Consider the following 14,168-nt stretch of genomic DNA (forward strand, 5'->3'; position numbering starts at 1 on the left):
ATAGGAGAAAGGAACTCCTGAGCATCTGCAGAACAACAACAGAGTGCACATTTGGAAGAATGAAGGTAAGGTGTTGGTGTCATATGACAAGGCTGGAACCTTTTGAGAAATATCTGCTTCATGTTATAGTTGCTTGCTGTGTTTTGAACAACATCTACGAGAGCAAGGGAAAGTGATTCATCAAGGCAGGAGTGAAGAGACTTGTAGAATTTTATCATCATCCAGTGATGGTGCCTCTCTAAAATGCCCCAATTGGTCAGAGAGGAATTGTACTCCTACTTTGAGACCAGGATGTAGCAGACGAAAATGTAATGTGACCAAAGAAATTAATACTCTTTGTGTGATAATATTATTTAGGAATGGAGGTTATTAACGGGGAGTTGTACCTCAATGAAATTTTCAGCAGAGTTGTAAATAAAAAGCCTTTATGATTTAAACAAACATAGAACAAAGTTAAAACCACTGGAAATAGGGCACACATGCTCCAAGTGCTGAGTTCACACAACTTTATGCAGATAGAGTCACAAAAATGTATAGGTGGGTTTGTAACTGTTTTCCTTCTCTTGAGCGATGGAATGGCATGGGAAGGGACTGTCTCTTGTAACTGGGGCCTTGAAAAGGTGTTCCCAATATCCTGTATTCTCAACAGACTGCAGGCTACGGCTAGGTTGGATTATTGGGCACGAGTCAAGCAACACATTGTTTTCCAGTAGATTGGTCTGCTTCTGTGATCATGTCCAACATCTTTTCCTTGATGGTCCCTTTCTCAGTATATTCCCTTGACTAATCCCTGTCCTCTTCTCTCCCGTTTTTTTTTCTGGAGCATGAAAACTTCCCTCTAATTTTCTGTCTTTTTGGCGCTCTGTTGGGATGCTGTCACAAGGTCAGTAACTGTCTCCTCCCTTGTCCTCTTTCACTTCCCTCAGAGATTTGCCAGGCATTGAACAACTGATAGTGCTCTCTCTGCGAGGGCAATGGCACATTGGGTGCTTAATGCCTGTGTCTCAGGAGCCATCTCAGGCCCTGTCTGTGCCTGGGCGTCTGGCTCAGGTTGGGCATATAAAGAGTTCTTGGCTGTCTTGGCGAATCTCCTTCTTGCAGGACTCTAGGATTGGTTTCCATACTGAAATAACTCATTCTGATATGAAGTTATGTCACTTCCTAAATGGATTAATTAAAGTGGAATAAAAAGCCAGAAAAACTGTAAAAATAACTTGTGTGTGTGGGCACAAGGCAGTTTATGCTGAAAAAAAAAACTAGTTTTACAGAAAAAACCTCTAAGTGTAGACAAATGCAAAGAGCTCCAGGAACAGCTGCATCCCACAAAGAGATGGCTGGTCAACAGCTGATTTTGGGAGAAGGAAAAAAGAGGACAGAGATAAGATGAGGGAGAATGTGAATGAGGGAAAAGAGAATGAATGGGAAGATGGGAAAATGAGCAAATGAGAGGAAAACAGTGATAAAAGGAGAGAGTAGTGAACATAATGGAATTTAGGAGAGTGGGTAGGAATGGGAGAGATTGAAGGAGAACACGTGAAGAGAGTGAATAAACCAATAAATGTGAACATGGAGGGGTAAAGAGCAGGTGTTCCTAAGTATTTAATTTGTACTTACACTCATTCCTTACATAGAAAATAAATTAGTCACCAATTAAAATTAATCTGGGTGATCTCAGATTGATCCTTGGCAATGTTCTTGACAACTGAAGAAAAAGCACTGAAAGTCTTCTGAGAGATACATGTCCAGCCCCGCTCAGTGAAGGGAATTCATTATGACAAGGGACCTTCAGGGTGTGAGGACTGTGGAATAATGAGAAGAATGCACCATGCAGTCTCAGTACAGTCCTTTATCAGTGATCAGTATGTTTCTGAATTTCCCTTCACAAGGAATTTCTTGTCAGGAGAGTGAAGAGTTGTTGAGACTCCACATTGTAGTTTTCAGGGATATAACCAATACCCTTTCCTCAGAGGAAAGCTACATCAGGTTTCATCTCTAAATTCACTAACTACATAAGATTCCTACCATGTGGAAACAAGGGAATGAGCTAACGTAGAAACTAATGAAATTGTGAGGCTACATAACCAAGTAGATGAGAGGAAAGGCAGAATTCATTCTCTCTCATCGAGCAACAACTATCATACTGGGAGCAGGTAAAGAGACACTCTGGTAACAATCTGACAGAAGATTCACTTCCATGTAATTTGTTTTACTGGAGTTCAATGTTGTAAAACAGTTTTAGGCTCACAATAAGAAACTTAAAGGAAACATTTACCAAACAAAAATCCCTGGTGCAATGAACTTTGTAAACTGACCAGAGAGCCTGTCAGTATTTGAAAGTTTAACCTTTTTATTTATTTATTTATATGCTTCCGTTTTTGCTGCAGTTAACTTACCATTGGAAATAATTTGACTGCTCATTTGAGTTTAAGATCAAAGAGAACAAAGTATTCATAAACTAAATGTTTTACAAGTGGAGGTAGAGAAACTAAGGTAGTTTAGTTTTTTAATTGGTCAAGGTGTTATTTGTGAAAACTGCAGAAGTGTTTCAAAAACTCCTTCAGAAATCCCTTCTATGTGTCAGGAGCTAGACCTAGCTATGTGATTGTTTATTTAAATGAGTTTCTTTAAAAATTTTAGTCAGTTATTAGCCAGTCAGCAGCAAGAAGCAAGGAAAGCCTTCCTCCTTGTTCTCTAAAGGCACAATCCTACAATCCCTATAGACAAAAACACTTCCACTGACTTCAACGAATTGGGCCCTCAGTTGGCAAGCATATTTTAGGAGTTATAACATATACCAGTTTATTAATGAATATTAGCATCTTAAAATGGAAGGTTGCCTACAACTTCCATTTGACTAGATTAAGTTTCTTATTTCCTGGGATTATTATTCTCTAAGGTGCCACAAGTACTCCTTTTCTTTTTGCGACTACAGACTAACATGGCTGCTACTCGGAAACCTGTCATTAAACTATTAGTTTCTTGGCTCTCTCTTACCATGATTCCCTTTGATGTCTATCCACTTGGTTTTCTCCATGACTCTTGATCTCTTCAGGATCAACTGGTAAGTTTGCCACTCCACCTCAATCTGCTCAGAGCCCAGTTTATCTTTTGTTTTGGCATCTGTCAAATCACCTGTAAGTGCACAAGACTGAACTACATGCTATATTCTTCATAAATCACACAGAAGAGCTATATAATGCAAGCATTCAGTGCACATGCCTTATGCTCAACACAATGACAGGCCTTCTGTGAACACATTCTAATGCCTACTGCCATTTGTTACCAGATTTATTATTGTAAGGTAAAGCCCTCTTAGCAAAGGCAGGCCACCTATAGTGTATCAGTTACATTCAAACTTGTGTTTAACATGTCATAGCAACACTCTTTAATGCCACATACTTGCCTACAAGCAAGAAATATTTTAAAGAATGCATTACATTTTGAAAATACTAAGGCAGAATCCTCAATTACAAATAATGAAAACATGTCACAAAGTTAACTGCTACATTTGCTGGTATAGAGGATCAGCCATCGCCCATTTCAGTACTGATTAAAATACGAGGTGTGTCTCCTGTTACCTTTGTTCACATTTTCATTTTAGTTTCCCTAGGAGTCTGTATTTTACACCCTTCTTCCTTTACTTAAATGATGCACATTGTTTAACTATCTCTAAAAATAGATTAAAATGTTTCTGAACTGCTATAATTTATGCAAAAAGCTGTCTGGGAAGCAATTTTGCTCAACAAATGAGATATTCATTTACGGTACAAACTCTACTTAGTGACCCTGCTAGCACTTAGATTATGGAGTCTTTCATACAGCTGTTACTGCAAAGTCTCCTCAGATCATTTAACAAATACTGATCCATATTGATAATTGTGACAGAACAGTTAAATAAACAGCTTATGTCTCTTTTATTTGTCCTGATATGACATATGGCCAAAAGAACATGAGCAATGCAAATAAGGAAAAATGAGTTCTCACAATTACAAAAAAGTTATATAACTGAACAGGGGTTATTCTTTTTATCCTCAGAATATAGATATATTAAGCTCCACCACCAAATCTGATGCTTGTTTTTTAGTCTGTGTATGAATGAGTTGATAGGATCTGTACTGAGACCTAGGACTGATGTGCATTGGCAGAACTGTAAGGAAAACTTCAGAATGCACACAATATGTGCACCACCTAGTTACAATCAGTGGTGATGAGCACTAAAAATTCACTATTAACCTTCTGCTTGCACCTACAGAATAAATTAAAACAATGCTAATTCTGCTGGGCATAGGAAAGTATCTTTTCTTGGACTAACAACTGTTTTTTCAGCTGCAATTTGATTTTCGTTACTTAAGATGCCTTAAGCTTGGACATTTTACTTTGAGAAGCTAGACATTTTACTAACCTGAATGTATGACCAAGGAAGGGGCAATAGGTAGAGAAATATAATTTCTGAATTGCTTACCTGTCACTAGAACAAGCACTGGTTGAATTATATCAATTGTTTCAGAACAGAACTTTTCGAAGTCAGGAACTCGTTTGGGATCCCGAAACCTACTGATGTGAATGTCCGATACCTACAGAAAGAATATATTGGATAAAGGTATTGTATCACAGACGGAGAGACCAAAAAATATATTTAGGGAGAGATCATTGCCAGAAACAACTCTAAATGTTTTGCAAAGCAAGAGCCATCTAAAACTAAACAGGACTTGAGAATAAATTAGTAGTTTCATACCAGGACCCATATAATTTTCCAGTAGCTTTTCTCAAAGATTTCTAAAAATCACCCATGCAGAGATCAAGTGACAAGTCTTATCTCAAGAACGACAAAGACGGTTATTAAAACAAACTAAACAAAAAGTGTACTGGATCAATTAGAAATGCCTTCATCAATGTGAGGGCTACCCAAAAAGGATTACTAGTCCTTTTATATATTTTGAAGGCAGCTTTTCTTTTGAACCAAGACATTCAAATAATTCCACACTTGAAAATTATTAGGTTAGACAGGACTGAAAAAAGACCAGACAGAACAAATTTGTTTGAATTATGGTTTACTTTTGTAAGCAGAGTCAGGATGAGCTCTACCCTGACATCTGGTGGTGAGCTGTGGTGGGTTGTGGAAAAGAACTTCAGGGGCTGATCTTATTTGCATAGGCACACCCACCCCACCTAGACAGTCACGTTAGCTGCTGTGGGATCCGCAGTTTCTCTGTTATTGGGGCAGGAAGAATAAAGTGTTATTATCCTGATTATGTAAATCAAGGACAGTGGAATTGTACTTGGCTTTTTGTTATGATGAAGGGACTCACCATCTACTAAGTAGCACTCGCTAGGCAAGGGACATGGTTCCAAAATTCAGTGAAGGGAGATAGGCTGGGGATAGGCATTTGTACATTGTGGTATGGGCCTCTTCTGAGAGCCCTAAATGCCAGCTGCATCTCCTCCTCTCTCTACTGTGTAACAGCAGGGCTAATTTTGATTCTACTAGGAATCTGGTTACAGACTGCAGAGCTGAATTCACTTTGGGCCAATGGTACACCCAGCACTGGGGCTCCCCTACTATGAGCTGAAATCACTAAAGAACTGAAATCACTGCGTACAGTGTTAAGTAGTAGAGGGCCTGAAGATATATTGGTGAGTGGCTTGAAGGACAGCTACCAGAGACGAGCAGCTAGCAGAGTGGCTTGCAGGATGGCTACTGGGGAGGAGCAGCTGGCAGAGCAGCTCACTGCACAACTAGTGGAGAAGAGCAGCTGGAGGTGAAGGCTGCAGCAGAAACCCACAGAAGAGTCGGGACAGCCATTTACTCTCTCGCTCCACCCCCCATTTCCATATAGGCCAGAAGGGATTAAAACTCTGCAGATGAACTTTTGAACTCTGGACTCACCAGAAACGGAGACTTTTGGGTTGCTGGACTCAAGAACCAAACAGAAAGGACACGGCCCAATTTGCTTGGGGTGGGTTTTTGCTCATGGTTTGTGTTATGAATCCTGTAGGTGGTGATTCCCCAACATAATGCCACATTGTTTCTCTCGGTTATTAAAATGCTTTTGCTACACTCAGACTCTGTGCTTGCGAAAGGGGAAGTATTGCCTCTTGGAGGTGCCCGGGGGGGTGGTGGGTGGTATATATTTGTCCCAGATCACTGGGTGGGGGCTCGAGCTGGTTGTGCATTGTGTTATTGGAATGGAACCCCTAGATACTGAACCCGGTCCTTGTTGATGCCAACTCTGACAGGCAGAAGGGTTACATTTTGTCAGCAAAGACTTTAAATCACATTTCTTTAAGCTAGATATAATGGATTACTACACATTAGTCTTTCAGCTCAGGAGACCTGTGTTCAAATCCTGAATACCTCACAAATGAAAATTAGATTGTCCATTTCATAGCTCTTCATGGCCATTTGTCCATAAGGCAGGTTAGGACTGAAGTGCCTTGTCTGGAAGATTACACAGTACTTGACAACAATAAACCAGGCTCTAATTTAAGTTATTAGTTCATTTTTATAAGAACCAAACTCACACAAACACTTATAGCTAATCTAAAAAGCCGCTGAGATGCAAAACAATAAAAAATAGTCATATGTTCCTCTCTACTTTTCAGCCATTTGAAGGAAGACTGCAATGATAAGAATTCTTATGTCTTGGGACCTGATTCTGCAGTCCTCATACAAGAAAACCTCCCATCAACCTCTCTGGGAGCTCTCTCTATATCAGAACTCGACCCCAAGACAGATAAATGTATATTAAACAAATAATATGTGTTATATTTCATAGCTATTTAAAAATATCCTGAACCTCACTAATTTGTACTGATAGGTATGCTGATTGCAAATGAACGAACTAGAGTGTAAAGAGATAGCACAATAAAAAAAGTGAAGGTAATAAAATACATCATAAGTATACCATATTCATTATGTGACATGTTACGTTTGATGCTAAATATTCAAATATTTTGTGAAAATAATGAGGTCTTAGTAATATGAAACCTCACTACAACAGCTCAATTAGACCTTTGTTGAGAAATGCAGAAAAACTGTCATCTTTGGTGTGCAAAGTAGTGAAGTTCTACTGAATCTGCAATTTGCTCATTTTTACACCTACATAAAGTGATAACACTAATGAAAATAAGTTGCAGTTTTCCTTTAAATCAGGGATCCAAAAAAGTCATATTGCAAAATAAGAGTTTAATTCAAAGTTCTCTCTCCATCTAGTCCTGTTGTCATCACATGTGAGATATAACTGATATTAGTAAAATGAAGACTCACATTTTAGGCACTTATTTGCTGAAAAATTAAAGGTAGGTAATATTTTATTTTTTAAAAATATGCTGATGTAAGATTGACTTTTTGTGCATGTGTTCCTCACACTTATCACACACTGCATTGCTGACCTATGGTAAGGAAAAAAAAACAAAACAGTTTTTCCTACTCAACTTATGTATTGTAATGTCCCCCGGAATGCAAACAAGAACCACTCCCTGCTATCTCCTTGAAAATAATCATGAACATATAACAGGGCCTGGGAGCTCTGCGCAGAAAGGAGTGTGTGGGTTTTTTTTTTTTTTTTTTTTTTTTAAACACAGCAGTGACATAACCAGGCACTGGAAGGAATCAGGTTCAGTCCTCCTTAGCTAAAAGAAAGTTGGCTGTAATGTGAAGTATGGAGGCTGTAGAAGTAGAAAGATTTGAAAGTTATGGAGAGCCTCAGGACTCCATGAGAATCTCAGAAGATCCCAGGGATGGGAGAAAGAAAAATTTCAACATGTGCCAAAATGACAGCTGAACTGGAGGAGTGACCATGTGGACGAGGGAGGTGATTCCATCTGGGGGAAAAACAAACCACATATTCAAAATATCTATAACATAAGTGACAGTTTAGACTAGTGCACAACTAATATAGAAATGGCAGACATGTCACAAGAAACATTTACAGAACTGCAGGATAGCAGGAGAAAGCAAAGCAGGAAGCGTTTATGCAGATAAAGGAAGGGCTGTAAGAAAGGCCAGAATACTGATCATGTGGATTTATTTCTAGACACTGACCTGGAATTAGCCTTGTGGAATCACCAGGGAGCCAGGAGCATATTTCCCCCAAGATCACAAGCTATTTTGGATTTAGCCTTTGGAAATTAATCAAAGCGGGTTAATGATAAAGCAGCTGTTAAAGATTTATACATGGCTCATAAGATTGCAGATTTAGTAAAGATATATTTGAAAGTCAGGAACATTTCAATATTATTGAAATTAAAGACAAAACTCTCTCTGCAGAGATAACTTCAGTGTAGGTAACTTGAGTTCACACCTCTTTAATTAGCCTAGATTGAGTGAGAGCAGCCAAGCTGCAAAATAACACTCTCAGAAACAAAGGGCTGGAAGGGACTCAAGAGGTTAGCTCAGAGGTTCCCAAACTATGGGTACCCCAAATGAGGTCACGCCATCAGCAGATGGGATCATGGGTCCAGAGGCCAGAGTTGTCCGAGAGACAATGCAATCTGCCCCTGAACTTGGCCAGACTTTCTCCACAATCACTATGCCAGGAGGCTACCATTTTTGTCTACAAAACTGTGGCCTTGTGGGGTGGCATTTGTGGAGCAGGTCTGGACATGCTGGCTATGCAAACACCAATTTGGACACTTGCACTGTCCAGCTATGCAAGCAGCCAGATGAGAGACTTCAATACAGAAGCTCGTTATCTGTGGGCAGCAGACTTATCAACAGAGCATCCTCTCTGCTGAAGCTGGCAGGAGCCTTTGATAGCCTTTTCTGAGATGGGAATCTGCAGTGGCTTGTAAACTTAAGGTGGGGCCTATATCTTCTTTTATGTCACGCTGAGTACCCTGCTAGCACTTGATAAAGAATCATTGTAAGTCACTGTCTCTGTGCTGCCCTAATATAACCATGTAGGGTCTTCCTAAGTCCTGGCCTCATTTGCTTAACAGTGAATTCCTCTTGCTCATTTGTGATAAGAGGCACAATGGACTCATTTTTACACAGGTTTCAGAGTAGCAGCCGTGTTAGTCTGTATTCTCAAAAAGAAAAGGAGTACTTGTGGCACCTTAGAGACTAACAAATTTATTAGAGCATAAGCTTTCGTGAGCTACAGCTCACTTCATCGGATGCATCTGATGAAGTGAGCTGTAGCTCACGAAAGCTTATGCTCTAATAAATTTGTTAGTCTCTAAGGTGCCACAAGTACTCCTTTTATTTTTACACAGAGTCTATGGACTCTGAATAGAGGACTCATAGAGGACTATGAATCCGTCCCACAACTTTGCAGGTTCCTGACTCACAATGGAATTATTCAACCTCCCACACAGGTGATGGCTGAGCTTCTCAGCCAGCAGGAGGAAGAGTTTGCATCCTTTTTCCCCCAACCTAGATGTGACAAAGTATTATTGGGTATGAAATTCCTTTCAGTGCAAGCCTGATGCCATGGATTTGCCAGCTCATCTAAATTTCCTGCAATTGATTCTTGTGAGAAACATATGCCCAACTTTCTCTCCCGGAGTTCTGGTTCACTGTCAAGAATGAATATCCTGCACTCTCAACATACACCTTCAAACTGATGATGCCATTCTCGAGCACTTAGTTGTGTGAAGCTGGATTCAGTACACTTGTGTCCATCAAGTCTCGGTACTGATCTACCGTTGATATCATATCAGAGATCAGATGTGCAATTTCTACCACGCCACCGGATTTTGAGAGGCTGTGTCGCAACATGCAAACTCATGTCATATTATAGCATATTAATGAATGTACTTAATGTGTAAATTCCTTGGATTCCTCGACAACTATGTTGCTTTGTTCCTGTCTGAGGTAATAGGAAACAGTAAGTCTGAAAGTGGGGTCACACAGGCAAAAAGTTTGGGAACCCCTGAGTTAGCTGTAGAGTGACTACTGGATAGAGTCACTGTGTTAGCAGCTGACAAGTTGTGCAAACCTGAGCTGTAGCGGATACCTCCTGCTAGGCCAATCACCTTGAGTTAAAAGCACCACCAACATATGTGGATGGGACTTGAGTTGGGGCAGCACTTGATTTATAAACTGAATTAACTCTACAATAACAAGCACTACATGAGTTGAAGAAAAGTAACTTAAAATAACTTATCTGGAAAACTCATAGAAGAGGAGTGGGAGGAAGAATAGGAGGACAAAGTCTAGGAACCTTGGTTATGCACAAGGAACTGCAGTTGAAGTTAGTAAATTATTGAGTATATACAGGGGCAGATTTTTTCCCTAAACCTACCAGAATAAAACTGAAATGTCAAAGGTAGCATATAGCTCAATTAAAAACAAAACAAAAACACATATCAACAATAAATAGGAAGCTATTACCGCAGGAACCTATTAATAGATGTGAAAGGTGGATGAATCATTACAAAACAGTCAAAGAAAAAATAATTACAAAGAAGAGTATAACTGAGCAGCAGCAACACAGGACATCTCAGCTGAATTTATTGTAAGTACATAAACAATCGGTACACATTAAAACACTAAGTGTCAATGGATCTAAACATTTATATAATCTTATGTATATGCACTGTACAACAGAGACTTGAGAAAAAATGAAGGCCAAGGAAAGAGTTCAGAAATGACAACCCACTTCAGATGCTATCAATGAGATTTACACTAAAATCTTAAATTTGGTATTTTTAGAAAGTTTTATATAAAACCCAATATGAATTAAAAAGTGTTTTAACTTTTAATTATATTTAGAAGTAATAACTAATATTCATTTTTTATGCTAGAAAGGAATTTAACCATTTCCCCCAGTTATATAATTCCCAGAACAGCACCGCCATTGAGGGCAGAAGGACTCTGATGTCTCACTAGAGCAGGGGTGGGCAAACTTCAGCCCGCGGTCTGGATCCGGCCCCTCTGGGCTTTGGATCTGGCCCGCGGATTTGCCACCCCCGTGGTGCCGTGGACCCCGCGCTGCTCCGGGAAGAGGCCAGCACCACATCCCTGTGGTCCCTGGAGGAGCGGGGGCAGAGGGCTCTGGGCACTACTTTTGCCTGTGGATACATCCCCTGATGCTCCCATTGGCTGGGAATGGGGAACCGCGGACAATGGAAGCTTCAGGGGAAGTACCCACAGGCACGTGGAGTCCTCTGTGCCCCCTCTCCCAGGGGCCGCAGTGACGCGGTGCTGGCTGCTTCCCAGAGCGGTGCGGGGCCGGGGCCGGGGCCGGGGCTGGGGCCAGGGCCAGGGCAGCCAGGCAGGGAGCCTTCCCTGGCCTCCGTGCGCACCGCTGTCATCCCGGAGCTGCTCCAGGTAAGCAGCGACGGGTCGGAGGCCTCACCCCTCCTGCACCCCACACCCCAAATCCCTGCCAAGCCCCCTGCCACACCCCTCCTGTACCGCAACCCCCTGCCGCACCCTGCACCCCGAACCCCTTTCCTGAGCCGCCTGCTGCACCCTGCACCCCTCCTACATTCCAAACCCCTGTCCTGAGCCCCCTCCCGCACTCCGCAACCCTCCCTGCACCCCTGCCCTGAGCCCCTTCCCGCATTGTGCACCTCCTCTTGCACCCCAACCCCCTTCCCTGAGCCCTCTTGTACACCCCACACTAGGGTGACCAGACAGCACGTGTGAAAAATTGGGTTGCGGGTGGGGGGGCTAATAGGAGCCTATATAAGAAAAAGACCCCAAAATCGGGACTGTCCCTATAAAATTGGGACATCTGGTCACCCTACCCAGCACCCTGCCTGTGCCCCAACCCCTTCCCTGAGCTCCTTCCTGCACACTGCACCCCCTCCCACATCCTGCACTCCCTCCCACACCCCAACCCCCTGCCCCAGCCCTACATTCATGGCCCTGCAAGCAATTTCCCCACCCCAATGTGGCCCTCGGGCCAAAAAATTTGCCCTAGGATATTAACCCTTGACTTAGCTGGATGAGTTCCCTTATCTTTCATATCTGCTTCAAACAAAGAGACATAGTACTCCATCCAGTCTGGTAAACTGGTCAAGCCCCATTAGTTATAGTACTCCTTTTCTTTTTTTTAGTTAATTGTGAGAGAGACTGGGAAAAGGAAAGTATTTTCCTGTTTACCAAGGGAAAGATGCCAGAATTTAGCCTAAGGAAGATCAACACTGTCAACTTGCCAGAAGCTTGAGAGCTGCAACAACTTGCATAAATAGAAGCAGCTTGCAGACACTCTCATCATTATATAGAGGAATAACCCACATCAGGTCCTGGCAAACACCTCTACACATAACAGGAGGCCACGAGCCACATTTTGCTCACCCCGACATAGGGCTGGCACCTATCCTGATATTTTTGGTAACACGTCAATGCTGTTAAGAGATCTTGCATCCAGGAACGTGGCCTTGCAAGAGTATTAACACCTCCAGGGCCTGCAAAACTTCAGCATGTTGCGCCCTGATGACATTTCAATACAACATTCCCCTAGTACAACATGAGTGACATGCGCCTGGAACATCACACCGGACACCACTGCCATTTCACCATGATATAGGCCATCGCCTCACAACTCCAGGGCAGAATCACCACTAGAACCGGTCAAAAACTGATAGACATTTTGAGAGACTTTGAAAATGAAATATATTTCAACCAAAGGCTTCTAATCCCTGGCTATGACATCCCCCGACATCACACCATTCACGGCCCCGCTGCTCACACACCCCACCGCCGCGCCACTCTATTTCAGGGGAACCCCTCTGCCGCCAGGGGGAGGCCAGCAAGCCAAGCGGCCACGCTTCCCCGCCCCGAGACATCGCCATGGTAACGCTCAGGCTGCCCCGCCCTACGGGCCTGACACCAGCGCCCAGCGAGAGGGCAGCGCACCCCGCTGCAGCCGGCCGCTCCCGAACACGGCGCCCGGGATCCTGCCCCGCCCCCACTCACCTGCACCACCCAGAAGACGTTGGAAGCCTCTGGGCCGGGGGCCGGCTCCCGAGCGAAGGGGCGGCGCTGGCCCAGGCCCAGGCGCTGAGGCCCCGCTGGGCCGTACCAGTCCAGGAGCAACGCCGCCAGGGCCGCCGCCAGCAGCCCCGCCGCCAGCCGCAGCATCCTCCCCGGCCCCACAACCATTTACCCACCCCGGGCAGCACCTGTCGCTGCGGCCACCGCCTGCCCTTCTCCGGGCCACCCCGCTGGCTTCACCGCTTCCGCCCCGCATCTGCCCGGCCCTCGCGCCAGGGCTTGTCAGGCCGCCACTTCCTCCCCTCTATGGTCTGCGTGGAGAACTCCCGTTTCTCCCTGCGCTAATCCTGTTCCCGTTGCAGTCAGGGGGGGCCAGGGGAGGTGCCAGTTAGTTGAAGGGGGCTACAGCTCAACGCATTGAGTCTAGCAGGCCTTGCCCCGCGTCAGTATTGTGGGGGAAGGAGGCCTCCTTCCTGTGGAGCCTGTTTTTATATAACTTATCACGTTTTAATTCATGTACTCCCCCCTTGTCCGGCTGATGGATTTTGCTGCAAATGTTTTATCTTTGATTCAAATATCTCAGGTTTCACAGTAGCAGCCGTGTTATGTGAAATTTCCCCCACAGGTGTTGGGCCCAGCTTTGTCCCCACCGGAGCCAAGGGGGAAAGTGGGCCGCTACGGCGTACTGGTAAAAAGCGGCCGCCGGTACTGGCCTGTACACAGCCAAAGTTAAAGCACTTTCGCGGCAAAGGACCCTGCTGCACTTTAAAGTCATTGCCCCTTATTCGCCTCCCCCGGCCACTGATGGGGGGGGAAGGCGGCAAAAGGGGCAACTGCCCCAGGGCCAGCTACTTAAAAGGGCCCGGGGCTCCCAGACGCTGCCACCACAACCACAACCGGAGCCCCTGGTGGCACAAGCTAGACAGCACGGATGGGCTGGCTAGGGAAGGTTGACTCCCAGCCCCTGCTCTTCCACCCAAGGCCCCACCCCTTCCGCGTGAGGCTCCAACCCTTCTGGGGGCCCAGAGCCAGGCCACCATACTGGTAAGTGCTTAATGTTATCTTCACCCCGACTGTTCTGCTCATGTACTTGAAGGGCATCAGTGTTGACTCTCCTGATAGTTGGTGGTTTTCTTAAAGCCTTGTTGATTGTGTTAGCATATGTATTTTGGCTCTAGAGCCTAGGGCTTGAAGAAGAAGAAGAAATCTCAGTTTACTGCTTTCAAAAAAAGTAGTAACTCTCTAACCCTCAGAAAACTTGAAAATTTGTACCCAACAG

At 43.8% G+C, this 14,168-nt stretch overlaps 1 protein-coding gene across 8 annotated transcripts in view; it reads right to left on the bottom strand.

Annotated features, from left to right (window-relative positions):
• Positions 1 to 13,197, bottom strand: part of TMEM62 (transmembrane protein 62) — a 47,731-nt gene extending 34,534 nt beyond the window's left edge. The window contains exons 1-4 of one of the 8 annotated variants that reach the window (XM_043517527.1): positions 13,078 to 13,094; positions 8,045 to 8,121; positions 4,463 to 4,574; positions 2,995 to 3,132 (exon numbers count right to left, since the gene is read on the bottom strand). In XM_043517527.1, the coding sequence (XP_043373462.1) occupies positions 2,995 to 3,034 (40 nt within the window). In that variant the 5' untranslated portion in view covers positions 3,035 to 3,132; positions 4,463 to 4,574; positions 8,045 to 8,121; positions 13,078 to 13,094. Of the gene's footprint in view, positions 1 to 2,994; positions 3,133 to 4,462; positions 4,575 to 8,044; positions 8,122 to 12,871 lie in introns of those variants that run through there. The other 7 variants (XM_038407966.2, XM_038407961.2, XM_043517528.1 and 4 more) reach the window with 7 other exon arrangements.
• Between the last annotated feature and the right edge of the window lie 971 nt (positions 13,198 to 14,168).

The sequence above is a fragment of the Dermochelys coriacea genome, chromosome 6 (assembly GCF_009764565.3).
Source record: "Dermochelys coriacea isolate rDerCor1 chromosome 6, rDerCor1.pri.v4, whole genome shotgun sequence".
Classification (NCBI taxonomy): domain Eukaryota; kingdom Metazoa; phylum Chordata; order Testudines; family Dermochelyidae; genus Dermochelys; species Dermochelys coriacea.